Source organism: Chaetodon trifascialis, chromosome 17, assembly GCF_039877785.1.
Source record: "Chaetodon trifascialis isolate fChaTrf1 chromosome 17, fChaTrf1.hap1, whole genome shotgun sequence".
Classification (NCBI taxonomy): Eukaryota; Metazoa; Chordata; class Actinopteri; order Chaetodontiformes; family Chaetodontidae; genus Chaetodon; species Chaetodon trifascialis.
Genome location: NC_092072.1, coordinates 3,274,646 through 3,290,912, shown reverse-complemented (window position 1 = coordinate 3,290,912; position 16,267 = coordinate 3,274,646). Strand labels below are relative to the sequence as shown.

General features: G+C 45.0%; 2 protein-coding genes across 6 annotated transcripts; both read left to right on the top strand.

The window, feature by feature from the left end:
• The first annotated feature begins 260 nt into the window (after positions 1 to 260).
• Positions 261 to 11,786, top strand: brd2a (bromodomain containing 2a). Of its 5 annotated transcripts, none has more exons than XM_070983987.1 (12): positions 261 to 2,416; positions 5,411 to 5,714; positions 5,846 to 5,983; positions 6,288 to 6,438; positions 6,587 to 6,786; positions 6,902 to 7,408; positions 7,664 to 7,792; positions 7,902 to 8,093; positions 8,236 to 8,498; positions 8,781 to 9,100; positions 9,426 to 9,554; positions 9,656 to 11,786. In XM_070983987.1, exons 1-12 carry the CDS (start codon positions 2,385 to 2,387, stop codon positions 9,781 to 9,783), a joined length of 2,493 nt encoding a protein of 830 aa, XP_070840088.1. In that variant the 5' UTR covers positions 261 to 2,384; the 3' UTR covers positions 9,784 to 11,786. The 5 variants fall into 5 exon arrangements, with proteins under 5 accessions (XP_070840088.1, XP_070840089.1, XP_070840087.1 ...); XM_070983988.1 differs by having other exon boundaries at positions 268 to 517; XM_070983986.1 differs by having other exon boundaries at positions 275 to 838.
• A 1,899-nt stretch (positions 11,787 to 13,685) lies between these two features.
• hsd17b8 (hydroxysteroid (17-beta) dehydrogenase 8) lies at positions 13,686 to 16,267 on the top strand. Its single transcript, XM_070984808.1, has 9 exons — positions 13,686 to 13,800; positions 14,004 to 14,206; positions 14,367 to 14,483; positions 14,587 to 14,682; positions 14,968 to 15,053; positions 15,148 to 15,232; positions 15,633 to 15,675; positions 15,934 to 16,008; positions 16,088 to 16,267. Exons 1-9 carry the CDS (start codon positions 13,686 to 13,688, stop codon positions 16,105 to 16,107), a joined length of 840 nt encoding a protein of 279 aa, XP_070840909.1. The 3' UTR covers positions 16,108 to 16,267.

Sequence of the window (16,267 nt, the reverse complement as noted above, 5' to 3'; positions counted from 1 at the left end):
GGCCAACTTTCTGAGAGTTATGTCTTTCATCACAGTAATTGGAATAGATAGATAGATAGATAGATAGATAGATAGATAGATAGATAGATAGATAGATAGATAGATAGATAGATAACTTATGATTCAAGGGTCAAGGGTGATTAAAACCAACTCCTGACGTTCCTCGAGGTAACGCTCATCATTTCCCTGCATTCACCATATGGACAAAAAAAACAAAAAAAAACCGCTCAGAGATCAGCCTCTTGCGTCCACAGTGCATTGCTGGCAGGGGCGCATGCGCAGTAATTCGTGTTGCAACATACACAGAGATCGACGGCAGTCGCAATCTGGAGAAAAAGGACATTTTTAACCGTTTAGAAACAAACTGGGAGACTACGCACGAGCTGTAAAGGATCACTGCGAGCAGAAACGGATTACAATAGAGGAATTTGGGGAAATGGCGCAATCAATAGTCCTGAAATCGTTTTCGTCACGTGATTAAGCATGGCCAATCGGAGCGAGCCAAGTCCAGTCGAAAGTATGCTCTTTGTTCGGATATTTTGCCAACTTTATTCACAAATTTGAGCCTAATACTTGGTATAAATCACACGGTGTGGATATGGAGGGACGTTTTCATGAGAAGGGATGCGCCGTGGATAAGTTTGGTTGCCTTTTTGGTGGAATGCCACGTGTTCAAGTTTTGCTAAAGACTGTGCGGAGGCTTTGAGGCTGATTTCATCACATGACTCCCCTCCCCCACCCGGCGCAGGGAATGGGGGAAGAAGGCGGACATGTTTGAGGGAAATGTGTTGGTTAAAAAGTATCGAGGTGGAAGACAAGAAGATTGTTTTGAAGAAAGGTTTCGCATTATTTGGGATTTACCAGTCGACTTTTGTGTTTACTTTAAATTCAAGGTTTTTATGTTATACTTTGAAAATGTTTCTTTGTCTTTGCGACAATTTAACTTTACATTTTAACCGTGTACTCCGTGGTTTTCTTTTTCGTTTATTAGAGCATGAAGTTATGGAAACAGTACTAATATTTAATATAAGATGACCAATTGTTACTTTACATCGTTTATTTGAGTGACATTGTAAGGAATTTGTAACCTTGGTGTGGGGGATGGGCGCATGTGGTTAGGTAACCATTTTGTGTGGTCATATTTATAAGTGTCGTTCGTTTTGAAAGATACGAATTCTTGTAAGGATTTACTCGTTTGGGAGTTTTTTAGTTGAATGATTTCAAAACAGATTTCGTTCAGTCTCATTTGTAAACTTCAAAGGTTTGTGGTAGTTGCATTTTCAAACCCATGCAGGATTTTTCTTTGTGTTGTCCTTTATCGCGTTAATTAATGTCATTGTCAGGGTGATTGTCTACTCAGTTGTGTTGAGCAAAAGCAGCCTTTGCTCTGATCAAATGAATTATGAGGTCAGTGAGGAAAACTGCTGTGTCATTCAGTGAATAGGTGGTAGTTCTTATTACCCTGCTAGGTGTGGTCTGTTTCCTGAGGCGAATGGGGCCGACAGCCTCACTGTGATACATTCAGTTAGAATTGCAAGGTTGGATTAATGTTAGTCCTGCTTTGCTGTTTGTGAGCCACAGAGGCCTTGTTTGGCCGTTGTTCTCACATTGCGGCCTTGATCTGCAGCAGATGGACGCTACTTTTTTCAGTTGGGCTTGTAAGCGAACTATATGTAGCATATTTTATGTTTTTTAGTTTTACCTCCCTTTATTGTGAGTAATATTAATGAAATACATTGTGTCATAGTGCTCAAAGATGGCGGCGGTACGTGTGTTCTGAAAGACACAACTGGGGAGCTCGTGGGGAGAGGCCATGAGACTTCACTCTTCAGGGGTACGCGTGATCCAGTGGAATAACCAATAGGCTTCTTGGTATTTACCCTGGAAGCCCGCGTTGCAACCGTATTGACCAATCTCTGTCGTCGCTTTGCACACGTTGACGTAATGTAATATGATAAGCAGGAGGGTGGCCTCGGTGCCCTCGCGTTTTGTGTAGGATTATGTTGAGGAACCAGTTACAGACAGCACTTCTGTAATACTGAATAGGCTGGGCCAATAGTAACGTGCAGTTGCCTTGACGGACAGCAGAAACTTGCGAATAGGTTGGCCTGAAAGATTGGCAGGGAAGCCACAGGATCAAGGGGTGTGGTGAGTTTGACCGACATTGTAAATAGCGAATAGAAACTCCGAGGGCGTGGACAATCTGAGGAAGTCTATCCAATAGGGTGGATGGGTGGTCTATAAATGAACGGGTGTAGTCGCAGCGTCGCCATTTCAACGAAGCAGATTAAAGGAGTTCACAGTGGCGGGGAGCGGAGCAAACTGACGAACAGAGACGGATCCAGGTCCGAGTCTAGCTAAAAACAGAATCCGGATCCATCCTGATGGATATGGCTGTTAACCCGCTCCTTGACAGGTATCTACCGGTAAAATTGACTCTCAGCTTTCCATCAGAGGGAATATTGTAAACATTTGTCATGATTTTTTTTTTCAAAATATCTTTGCTGGCACCCTGTGTTTGCTGTAATACGAGCGGAGGAGGGAAATGGACACTGAATGGCTGCAGGAAGGAGCTTGTCGTTGAAGGGATTAGACGCAAGATTCATATTGAAGAAATAAAATGTGTTTGCGGGTTGCCAGTTAACAAGCTGCGGCTGTTGTTCGCAGCACTCCGGCGCCATCTTCGGAGCGCCTCTGCCGTTGGCCGCTCTCTCCCGCTGCCTGGCAGTTGGTGCTAGCGTTGCTAGCATTAGCTTCTCAAGATCGCGTCGTTTCTCAGTACAACAGCTGCTCTGTCGCTCACTTGCGCCTGGCTTTGTTTATATTAAAGGAGTTTAAGCGGAAACGCACCGACTTAAACAACCTGACAACATACGTTAACAACGTTAACGACATGTCATGTAGCGTTGTCACGTATGCTAGCGAATGAGAAGCTTTTACGAACACGAGCTAGATTAGTGTTGACAAGTTGCTGTAGTTGTAGAGACAGATGAGCGCGGTCGCACCGGCATTATTGCCTGTTGTCAGGTTGTTATTGTAGCCATGTGACAGACGGGCGTTGTTGTGATCACTTGTACAACGTTTTTGTAGCGCTAGGGCTAACGCGGCGCTCCATGGGTGTTTCAGTCGGTTGCCTGGTTACATCGCTCAGTGCCAATCAACCCAAGCTAGGTGAAACTGTGGTAACACTGTGGTAAACACGTAACGTTAATTAAAAATCTTAAACTTAAATCTACTGTATTCAGTATGAAGTGTCCTGTTTTTTATGTTTTGTTTTCCCCTAGATACGCGCACCGCGTTTTACTTTGTTAATCGGGTTTACAGCTAATATTAAAAAAATGTTTTTGTTTAGTGATGTTAATGTTATGTACATGATTACTTTCCTTTTTAATAATAAAGTACACTAACTGTCAAATGTGTTTCCAAAAGTTGTATCATTCAAAACAGATTGCTTTACCATAAATTGTTCAAATAGATTTAATATTTCTATTATATTTCTTGTTTATAGCCTCACTGTCTATGCAGTGGCAGCTAAGTGTAACTAGCTCATTTACTCAATATACTCATTATATATCGAAGAATTTTGTACAGGAGTAGGGTGGAGTAGTGCAGATATAAAGGCTGGTGGCACAGGTCATAGACAAGTTGCCAGTGCTGTCCCATGGGATCCACCATTTACAGCATGATGCAAACACAGTAATACTTAACACTATTTGCATCACTTGCTTCAAGGTCACCCCAAAGAGAAAAGCTCTTGATGGGCAGATAAACCTGTTTGGAAGTCAGATTTCAAGGCACACACATCAACGACCATGCAAACAAGGGGACAGCAGACGTGGACTAGCTTCAGTGCTTGATAAGTTGTCCACCAGATGACCCTAAATGCCCACAGTAGCTCTTGGAACAGGTTTTGCAATGTCAGTAGGTCAGTGGAGATGGGCTATGGTGAGTTCATGCTAGTGATGACAGACGATCAGTCACTTTTGTTAATCAAGGAAATTTGTTGTTAATTTGTGATTGTAGTGTGTTTATTATATATAAACACACAGGAATACATTGTCATTAAGTTGGTTCTGATGGGAAAATATCATTTTTTTAGCATAATGGCCTGGGTGTCCGTGTATATATAGCAACAATTGTCATCTAATGGAATAAGTAAGAGTGACACCCGTAGTCTGTGGTGGTACGAGTGTGAAATGGTACTGAGTTTGGCTTAATCAGTGTTGTTGAGAAGCACGACTATTAGTAGTGTGTAGCTGCATGCTACGGAGTCTAAATTTCACAGGATTGCTGTAATACCAGTTTCAGTTTCACTTGCTGTATTTTACTTGTGACTGTTCCACTTGTGCAGAGACTGTCTTCCCAGGCATGATGAAAGTGTTTTAGGCATATTACGGCTTGTCTTTAATGATGGTGTTAAAACATGGCACACCAACTCCGTCTACAAATTTAAGCCTTCACACATTCCAGGTTATGGAATTGTTTTAAAGGTATCTGACTTATTTTTTATACTCTAGACTTGCTTGCATTGTGGAAACTTAGCTATTGATTAACTCTGATTACCGATTAACTTAACAAGCTGCGGTGGTCAACAGAGCCCCAGAAGTGTACAGCACAGCAGGATGTTTACTTTAGATATCATTAGCATCACATTGGCTGGTAGTTAATCAGTTTCAGACAATTACTGTAAATTTCTGGGTGTGTTGTGGGCATTTCAGTTGGAACAGTCTAGAACGGACGGGCCATTTCTGTAACACCCACAGTCGTTTGGGGGAGAGGGGGGTGGAGTTTCTGTTGCTTTAATCTGTGAGATAGGCCCAGAGAAGAGGAAGCGGTAGTCATGCCTGTTCTCCTGGGACTGAGAGTGCTGCTTTGGCAGACGTATATTCCAAGTCAGGCTGATGGAGGCTTGCTGAGTAACTTTTCAAATGTGTGACTGCATGCATTGTCAAGGGATTTATGCTGTACTCTGTGCTTGTGAGTGTGCAGCATGGGTTTTATAATATAGAGTATATACACGATAATATTATATCAGCATGAACGAATAAGACAACAACCCCAGGAGTTACAGGAGGGAGTATATACAATAAATGTTTCCGTAAGTGTTGGGAGACAGTGTCATTTCACTTGAAGTAAATATTTTTTACATGTTTTTTTAGTATTATATATATTTTTAAATTGCTGACAGCTGTTGAGTTATGAATACAAATTAATTATAATTATTATGCAAATTAAGCCTTTTTGTTGCAGCTCCATATTCATTTTGAGTTGCTGCAAACGCAGGCAGTGTACCAGATGTCTTAAATGAGACTGGTGAACAACACGTATGAGAGCGTAGTAGATATCTATCTGGCATCATACTAACAGCCTGTGCCAAATACTTAGCTGGTCTTTCTGCTACTGTCTACAGCTCCCACGTCGGGGAGATTGGCATAATGGGAGTCACAACGATGGACCAGAGTTCTGGCACAGCTGGGAAACGCATCCGGAAACCTTCGCTGCTCTATGAGGGCTTTGAGAGTCCTGGGATGCCCCCCCTCAATCAGATGGCAAATTTGGGACCACCACAGCCCCAGGTGAAAGATCCCAGTCGACAGGGGAAGATGACCAACCAACTTCAGTTCCTACAGAAAGTCCTGCTCAAGTCTTTGTGGAGGCACCACTTCGCCTGGCCCTTCCACGAACCTGTGGATGCGGTCAAGCTCAGCCTGCCTGTGAGTGCCAATGCCAAAAAATGGAAATGTGTCCATAGGAGGGTAGCCACTTAGCCAAGTCATCAGTTTGTCTGTAAAGGTCTTTTCCTACTGTGCCTTCAATGGTCCTGACTGTCTGTGTTTCCCCTCAGGACTATCATAAGATCATCAAAACTCCCATGGACATGGGCACTATTAAAAGGAGACTGGAAAATAACTACTACCGTAGTGCCAGTGAGTGCATGCAGGACTTCAACACCATGTTCACCAACTGCTACATTTACAACAAGGTAAGACTTTTTGTGTGTGTGTGAGAGAGAGAGAGAGTGTGAGAGAGCCTGCCATGGCACACATCTTGATTATTGTAGACATAACAGCCTTTATAAAATCTAATATGAATCAAATGAGTCATCTGGACAGATGCTGGTTCAGATGCAAAATGTTATCCAAGTGAAGCCATCACTTTGTAAGATGTAGTTTAAACTTTGTAAGAGTATTTGGGGAGACTTAAGGAATTATTGTGTGTTGACTTGAACCACATAGAACCGTCTCTCTGCTGTTGTTAACATTGTGTCTGAACATCCGCCTTTGTAGCCTACAGATGACATAGTGCTGATGGCTCAGTCTCTGGAGAAGGCATTCCTGCAGAAAGTGGCTCAGATGCCCCAGGAGGAGCTAGATCTGCCACCCCCCCCTCCGCGGAGCAAACCGGGCAAACCTGGCAGGAAAGGTCGAGGTCCCGCAGGTGAGCAGTGGCTAATGCAGCCAGACATGCTAACAGTCTTCACACACACACAGAACATGCATGTAAACTTTTTTCCTGGTTATTTTATTTGTTTTTCTGAACATGCCTCCCTTCTGCTCTCCTCCCCTCCTGACCCTCTCCCTCCCAGTCTCTGGAGGAGTGACAACAGCTCATCAGGTTCCAGCTGTCTCCCAGTCAGCGTACTCACCTCCCACCCCGGAAACACCTGACTCCATCCTCTCAACCCCCCCACAGACACTTCTGACCAAGAGCCTGCCGCCTTCCCTTCCGACCGAACAAAGCATCCCAACAATCACGGGTCTGCCTCCCACACAGCCCACCGCTAAGGTAATGGTCAACATTTTGTGTTTTTATGGATACAGTTCGACAGTATTTTGGATAAAATGAATGAAGATCACCATCTCTCTGACTCACCTCCTCTTTGTTTTGTCTCCAACCACAGAAAAAAGGTGTGAAGAGGAAAGCAGACACAACTACCCCAACCACTGTAGCCATGCCCATCATGAGCACCATGGGTGTCAGTGGCATCAGCCTGGGGATGGGCGGTGGGCACAACTCCCCACTCACCCTCACCTCTCTGGGGGTGGACCACAACTCCAGTCTGGGGATGAGCCAGGGCCTCAGCCTCAGCCAGGGCATGGCCATAGGTATGGGCTGTGGAACAGTAATGATGGGCACCAAAGGAACAGCAGGGGCCAGGAGAGGAGTGAGCGGACGACCCATCAAGCCCCCCAAGAAGGATTTGCCAGATTCCATGCTGCCACCGCCGGTGCGCCGCAGCAAGCTTGGCCCTCAGCTGCGCTACTGCAACGGTGTGCTGAAGGAGCTGCTGTCGAAGAAGCACGCAGCCTACGCCTGGCCCTTCTACAAGCCTGTCGACGCCTCCTCGCTCGGCCTCCACGACTACCACGACATCATTAAGCAGCCCATGGACCTCAGCACCATCAAGGTACTTGTCTTAGGAACAAACTGTCTGCATTTGTTAGAACAGAGGAGGGGGGGGGGTTCGCCCTTTTTAGAAAATGTTCCAAATATTGCAAAAATGGAAGTTGGATGGACATCCTGTGTCCGCCCTTCACCTTTTCAGGTGTGGTTTTTCTGGCGGAGAATGGGCGTGACACCAGGCAATGGCAGAAACCTTTGTTTAGTTTTTCTGAAATACAGTATTTGACTAAAATATCTTCTTCTCTCTTGTCATCTTTAGCGGAAGATGGACAGCAGAGATTACCGCGACTCCCAGCAGTTCTCCGCTGACGTGAGACTGATGTTCTCCAACTGCTACAAATACAACCCACCTGATCATGATGTGGTGGCGATGGCCAGAAAACTTCAGGTAACTACTTATTCCAGTGATACCAGTTACAATAGTTCAGTTCTGCTTGCTGCTCTTCTCCTCTTTCCCTCGCTTCTGCTTTCACTCACATGCTGTTCAATTCTTTTAGGACGTCTTTGAGTTCTGCTTTGCTAAGATGCCAGACGAGCCTCCAGCACCCCAGAGCTCTTCGTCCTCCTCGTCCTCTTCCTCATCGTCATCTGAGAGCGAGCTTAGCAGCGAAAGCGAGGAGAGCGAGAGCAGTCCCAGCTCTGACTCCGAGGAGGAGAGAGCAAACCGGCTGGCAGAGCTGCAGGAACAGGTTTGTACTCCAGTACATTAATCCAAACCAGAAATTCAACAAAATGTTCAAACACAAGTTTTTGTGGTATTGACGTAATATTCTAATTTTGCTGTGTCCTGTTCTTGGTATTCTGTTGACTCGTCTGTCTTTTCCCCTTCAGCTAAAAGCTGTACATGAGCAGCTCACTGCGCTCTCCCAGGGCCCCATCGTCAAACCCAAGAAAAAGAAAGAGAAGAAGGACAAGAAAAAGAAGAAGAAGGTAGAAAAAGAGAAGCACCGGAGGATAGAGGAAGAGCTGCCGCCTGTTAAACCAGCCAAGGCCCCCAAGATCACCAAGACTCCAAAACCCAAGAGCACCCGGGCACCTGCGTGCCCCGTAATACCGATTAAGAAAGCACCAAGCAAGAAAAACAACAAGAGCAAGTGAGTACTGACCCCTACTGGACATTGTTGGGACTGAAAGTATGTGCTGCATGCAGTGTTTGCTGGGGCCCCAGAAATTTAGCAATCTACATATTGTAAAATTTGAATAAACAGAAAGTTCTAATAGTTTTAAATAAGTGTCAGAAGTAAGCAAAAAGGACATCATTCGTAATCCAACTATGTAAAGTCAAAGGCTCTTATGTTTTATCTCACTGTGGGTCAGAATAGACGCTCCCTCAGTCATCTTTTAACAGTCCCTCCACCCGTCCTGTCTTCCCCCAGATCCAAAAAAGGCAGCATGACGTTTAGCATGCCTCAGCCGGTCCACGATCCCATAGTCAGCCACTTCGACTCAGATGAAGAGGAGGAGACGGCACCCATGTCGTACGATGAGAAGCGTCAGCTCAGCCTGGACATCAACAAGCTGCCCGGTGAGAAGCTGGGCCGCGTCGTTTACATCATCCAGTCCCGCGAGCCCTCGCTGCGAGACACCAACCCAGAGGAGATTGAGATCGACTTTGAGACACTGAAGCCATCGACGCTGCGGGAGCTGGAGAGATACGTCATGACGTGTCTGAGGAAGAAACCTCGAAAGCCATACGGTTAGTAGAATGACAGAAACATGAAATAATTGTTGATTTAGGCTCATAATCCAAAAACAGCATGATGGTATGAAAAAAAGGTCATGTGTGATAGCTCTGATGCTTCATGATTCTTGTCATTTTGGGGATTTGTGCTTGTTCTGGCCCTCTGATTGGTTTAAAAACTGCAAGGATCAGTATAAAATGTAAATTATTAATTAAAGGAAGCTCAGAGCCTCAATGGTCTTTAAACACAGCCAAGCAGTGTGCAACATATTCAGTGGAGATAAAGTAGTACAGCACCTCAGTGTCTTACTGGTATTGTTACTTCTCTGTTTGTATGCAGCAAGTAAAAACAACATTGCTGGTAAGTCCCGGGAAGAGCTCGCTCTGGAGAAACAAATGGAGCTGGAGAGACGGCTGATGGACGTCAGTGGTCAGCTCAACTCTGGAAAGAAGCCTCCTAAGACCAAACGTAAGTTGTCCGTGCTCTTACAGAGGACAGCGTTACAGGAGGACGTCAGGGACGTGCAGCATCTGTCTGGTGTCTTGACTGTGTGTGTTTGTTCTCTCCAGCAGAGAAACCTGCAACAGAGGCGCACACCCAGCCGTCACGTCTCAGCGCCAGCAGCTCCTCCTCGGACTCGTCTTCATCATCATCTTCCTCCTCATCCTCAGACACAAGCGACTCGGACTCTGGCTGAGAGGCGTAGGGTTTCTGGGCGAGAAAGGGTCACGTGAGGGGCCCTGAGCGTTTCACTTCCCACCGCGTGGACTGAACTGCAGTCGAGCTACTGACGATGGAGCCGCAGGACGGATCGGACGAGACCAGCACGAGGCACGACTGGTCTGAACCAGAGAAGAGAGAGATGGAGCTCTCCCTGCGCTCAGCTCATTCATCCACTCCTGTCCTGGACACACAAGTTGAGGATGGATGAATGGATGGACAGAGGGGAGACTCGTCGCTGTTCTCTGGAGGACTGGCCTTGTTGGGCAGAGCGAGGGATGCTCCATCTCCTGCATAAAAACAAAAAACGGAGAAGAGCGAAGCATGCGTTGGAGGGATAAGGGTGCTAGAGCCAGAATCTGTCTTACTTCTGGAGATAATTTCCCTTCTTCCCGTGCTCTCTGTCTTTATGCTGTATAGATAAGGTGTACAGTTATATAAATATCTATTTTTCTTTTATAAAGAAGCATTTTATGGAGCTAATTTATTCCCTCATTCGGGGAAAGATGAACTGGTGTGGGCGGAGTTGTGTTTTAGTTTGTGTTTAGATTTTTTTTTCTTGAGTGACAGAAGGTAGAGGGGAAACACGTGCGTGAGTGTGTGTGTGTGTGTGTTTGTGAATGAATGAATGAATGTGTCACGTATGTGTTTGCATGCACATATGGGAGTGTGAGATCCGGCACCACAAGTGCAGCCTTGTGAAGTTCCTCATAGTTTTGACGCAGGCGTTGAAGATCAGTCTGCACGCAGAAGCACCTTGGTTCAGTGGAATACAGAATGCATGCAATACAGAGCAGCTGACAAACATCTGCATACCATGTACTACTTTCCTGCATCCTCGTGTACTCATGCTCCTGTTTGAAAGGGTTAGCCACTGTACAGAAATGTGACCCAGTGACACGTCAGTTTCTACATGAATATTTCTGTTCCCATGTGTGCTGTCTTTTTTTCTCTTCCTCCATTTCTCTGTAAACACGTTGCTTTTTTTTTCTTCTTGTGACCAATCTGCTAATAAATTGTGAGGACGTGTCTTGTCCGCTCACCTGTGCCCAAATAACATCTTGGTTCTTTGGTTTTCTTTTGGCGCTGAGGTCTGTTTGACTCAACATCTGACTAGACTTACCTAAAAGGTTTTGCTGGTTTTTACATTTGATATTTATTCAAGGAAGTGAAGCCTTCTGGGTTGATTTCCCATGGACCATCACTTCTTAACACCGTGGCGTCGCAGCAGCAGAACTGCTGTCGTTGACGCTGCTCGGCCTTTGAGATCATGGCAGCTGAACGCTTTGTTTTCTGTACTGAGTTTGGTTTCAGAGTAAGTTTACTTGTTTGTGATTTAAATGTTAGTAACTCCAGTTTCTCACCAGCAGCTTCAGGCTGTGGATGGTGAGCTCTTCTCTTCTTTAGCCTCTCTGAGGGTTTTTGTTTTCTTTGAAGGAAATTAATGTGGCTGGTGGAAACATGAAAGTGGCTTTTTAAATTTTGGGATCCAGCAGTCAGTTCAACCAGTAGACAAAGAAAGATGGTTTAATGTTGTGATAACAATGCACTGTTTGTTTACTGGTGCTATTAAGCAGCTTTCTCTTCTTTTAAAATCGCCTGTGGCTTGAGATTGAAGTATTGTATGTGTGAAACTGATTATTTATTAGGAATTTGAATGGAGATGCTTTTTTTTCCATAATACTGAAAGTAATCAAACGCTTTTAAGTCGACGTCTACTCTTTGAAATATGCACAGATTGAACTGTCAGGATTGTAGAAGTGTACATATTTTACAGTCTCAACCTTTGAGCATGTTTTGGTTTTTCCCTTCAGTAACTTAAAGCCTTTTCTGTCCAGCGAAGGTTTTTTTTTTGGCTACTCCACAGAGTTGTCAGTCTTACTTTTCTGAAGTTTGTCAGAAATCTAAACGCCTCTGTACTTGACTCCATCGTTTCATCTGAACACCTGTATATAAATAAACTGGGACATGTTCATCTTTTCACCGACTGGGGGGGTATTTTCTTTACAGATGGTGTGACTAAAAGGACACACTGGGCTCATACAAATCGTAGGAACATTGTCACGAGATGACGACCCTTTGAAAACGATTATAAAATGCTTTAAAATGTAGTTTATTATTTCAAGGCCAGTTTGTGTTTGCAGAGATTTTTTCTTTTTCCTTTCTTAATTTTTTTTGTTATAAACAGCATGATTTTGCCCTGCACTGCCTGTCCTACCCTCCTATTTGTCCCTGGGCTGCTGTCACATACCTGCATGACAGGTGGGGGATCAGAGAGATGTACTGGATGAGAATTGGAGAGAAAGAAAAAAATAAATAAAAAACATTGGAGGATGGGATCTGTCTGGGACGAAGACCATACCTGCGCTTTTATAATCTATTGCCACATTTAAAGTTGGCATCAAGCAGTTTTTTTAAACCTGAGGGTATGATACTGTGTGTTAAAATACAGTTTATGGTGGGCGCACCAGTATGTTTATTTTGACAGAATCCATTTCAGTCATATTCATATTGATTTAGTCATGTTGCTGATGTATGAAGACATAGCTGGTTTCATCACAGCTGTTGATATAAATTAAGGTTTCTGTGCACTTTATGAGTATCTGCACATCTTTGAGTGCTCTATGTGATGCGCCGCATAGACATGAAATGTATTATATATGCATACTTCTACTATGTGCAGGTGTGCATTATGCAAAGTATAAAACTGGTAGAAGACCAAAGTGTGTTCATTACTTCAGTTTGTCTCATATTCCAGCAGGAGTTTCACTGGAAAGCGCTCACTTTCCATAAAATCCTCCTGCGAGATAAAACAGTGGAAATCAGATGAAGCAGATTCAGAAGTAATGAAGGAACAGGATCAGCACTTACCAACAACTACAGAGCTTACAGAGCTGAAGTTTTCTCCTGCGCTGCAGAGAAAACAGCATCTACATCACTGCCAGACTAAATGGACCGAGTTGGCTCCATTTGGTGTAACTTCCTGGTTAAATAAAGTTTTCTTGAACAAACAAAAACAAATCATCTTTACAGCTGACAGGTGTGTGTGTGAGAGAAACACTGACTGAATAGATCAATATAAAAAAGCTGCCCGGAAGCTGTTTGTTATTCATTTTGTGGACAGCATCAGTCCGATCAACCAAATATGTAAACTTAACGTTATTAAAATATTTTTTTCTACTCCTCCATGACTAATACGATAACTTTTAGATGAGAAGCAACGAACTGAGGCTGATTTACGGCGAGCTAAACCCAGACGCTATGGCTAATGACACAGTCTTAATTAACCAACTACAGCAGCAAAGTTCATTTTACTCCACCTTCTACCAAAGATGCTCTAGCACAACAAGATGATCGTATTCAAGATGCGCTGATGCTATGAAAAGGTACACTTCCTGTCTCCCCAGCGGGCGCGGTTGCCTCCTCTTTAGCCCTACCGGACATTTTGAACACTAACGTATTAATGACGGAGTATTAGTCGTCCACGTCCAAACAATTTAACACCAGCTACAGAACAAATTTAACGTTTGTGCTTTGCCGCTCATTTTCAGCTGATAGCTTCATATGCTAGCTCCAGATCTTCTCGCGGTGCTGAGTTCGACAGATGTCGCGAGAACGCGTTGCCGAGACAGGAATAAATCTCCAACAAAGTTAATTTTCTCTTGATTTGCTAGTCTGAAAAATAAAATTTCACTGTCAGAATGTTTGGACGATATGCGGTTTGTGAAAAATTGGTCCAAACTTTACTTCAGAGACTATGGAGCAAAAGAATCGATCATAATCTCTGCTCACGTTCAAAATCAAGAGACTACTAGTTTTCTGAAGGGGCGTGGCAGTGGTGACGCCCAGGAAATGACTCTCCGGTTTCCAACACCGCCTATGGTCTGTTGGCGCCATCTAGTGGATAAACCGAAAGCTACAACAACACAGGAAATAAAAAAAGACATCATGGCGGCCGCCACAAGACTTATATCAAGGTTGACACTGGTCACAGGTAAGTTTATATTTTATGCATCATTTAGTGTTTATAGTTGGATAAATACAGGATGCTGCTTCTCTTTCCAGGATGTTGTATTTAACATTGTGCGCTGTCGTCAATCTCGGTCTTTTTTCCGTCTCAACCAGCCAGCTCAGTGCCAGTGACGCTAACTTTGGAGTGAGTTCACCTTGTTGGTAAAGTACGTTTTTCCCACCCAGGAGGAGGCAGTGGGATCGGGCGGGCGGTGTGCCAGCGCTTCGCCTCTGAGGGCGCCTCCGTGGTGGTCGCCGACATCAGCGAGGAGTCGGCCAACGAGACGCTGGAGAGTCTGCCGAGTGACCTCAGAGGACAGGGTCACATGGCGGCTGTGGTGGACGTGTCGTCGAAAGAGAGCGTGAAGCAGCTGGTCACAAGTATCCAGGTGTGAGGGACGGACAGAGGACACAGCCCAATAATGTTTCCATGAATGTCAAATTAATTTTCCTCTCGGCTCTGTTAACTGTATGTGAGGATGCTGCACGTCTGCTGTCTTCCTCTCTTTCTTCTCTGTTGGCAGTTCATGTCCTCCTCTTCCTCTGCAGACTCGTTACTTCCAGCCTCCATCAGTGTGTGTGAACGCGGCCGGCATCACGGAGGACGACTTCCTGCTCAACATGGAGGAGGATCAGTTTGACAGAGTCATCCGGGTCAACCTGAAGGTACGGTGGCCTGTAGCGTGTCTGCCTCAAGCTGCAGCAGAATCCGGACAGGTTTCCCAGAACAGCCTGCACTGGTTCATCTTTCCTCCTGCGTCTCTCCCAGGGTTCCTTTTTGGTCACTCAGGCTGTGGCTCAGGCTCTGGTGGCCTGTGGAGCCCCCAAAGGATCCATCGTCACTGTGGGCAGCATTGTGGGAAAGGTGAGGCGAGCCCGGCAGGCTTCTCCTCTCTGACTCTTCATGTTCAAAGTTTTCATCCAGAAATGCATCACAGTACTTCTGATAGTGAAAAGACACAAGAATAAACTTGCAGAACTCCATCAGGAATGTGTTTTTATTCTAAACACAACACGAGTTTGCTTGAAAACGACACCTTTCAGGGCCTGCTGGACGACGTCTTCGGGCCTCTGTGAAAATATGTGGTGTGTTTGAACTCTGAAATGAAATCCTGCAGCACCTGATGCACCGCGTGGTTAATGTCTGCAGGCGGGAAACATCGGCCAGGCAAACTACGCCGCCTCTAAAGCTGGAGTGGAGGGTTTGACCAGGACGGCGGCCAAAGAGCTCAGCAGGTGAGAGCGGTGACGTGTCATCACGCACAGCTGATTCAGTTTAAGGTGAACAAACACACAGGAAGCTCCAGCCGTCTCCTCCGTCCTCCTCCAGGTTTGGGATCCGCTGTAACTGTGTGCTGCCAGGTTTCATACTGACTCCGATGACAGAGAAAGTTCCAGAGAAGGTTATTGGCAAGGTGCGACACACACACACACACACACACACACACACACACACACACACACACACACACACACACACACACACACACACACACACACACACACACACACAGGTGCAGACAGATTTAGTAACACTTCATCCGTCCATCAGGAGTGAAATCATGTCTCAGGTCTAAAGCTGCTGTTTACGTCATCGATGTAGATCTGCAGTGAATACCATGCAGTCAATATAATCACCAGTACTTTGTGCTGTAAATGACATTTTGTGCATTTAGATAAAGTTGGAGATGTACAACAAACTATCGCTGAAGTCAGGAAGACAACGTGGGAATTTGTGTTGTTGTGTTTAAACGAGCCTTTAATATAATCTCCCAGCAGATCAGATCTTGACGACCCGTCGTGCTTTTGTTTCAGATGTTGTCCCTGGTGCCTCTGGGAAGAATGGGCGAGCCTGCAGGTCAGTGAAGACGCATCGCTCTGGTTTGTTTTCACTGCAGACTTTTACAGCAGCTGTTTCCTGGTGGACATGAAACACTTTGAAATGTTACCTCAAAGCCCTTCGTCACTTCTTCACACCTTCGGTCCTCGTTGACTCCCTTCAGTTTCTGTCCTGTGCAGTAAATTTAGGGGGACGTGGACTGTACCTGGTCTACGTGTGTCTGACACGCTACATTTCCCAGACCTCCTCACTCACGTCCTTGTTCTTGTCCTGCAGAGGTCGCTGACGTCTGTGCCTTCCTAGCGTCAGACGACTCTCGATACGTCACAGGAGCCAGCGTTGAAGTGACAGGTGCAGCATGACGCCAGGTGAAAACACTTCACTTCAGTTTTTTAAAGGCTGAACTCAACTTACTGTGTCTCTTTGTCAGGTGGACTTTTCATTGGATAAATCATCTGCCTGTCACACTGATGAAGACCAATGGGAGGCCAGCACAGATCATTTAATTGCTGCTAATCGTTTTTTAATTTTACTGTTGTCATGTCTACTCGTAAACATGTAGAAAACAATGTGAAGCCAATTTTTGTGCCAATAAACAACAGTTTCTAAT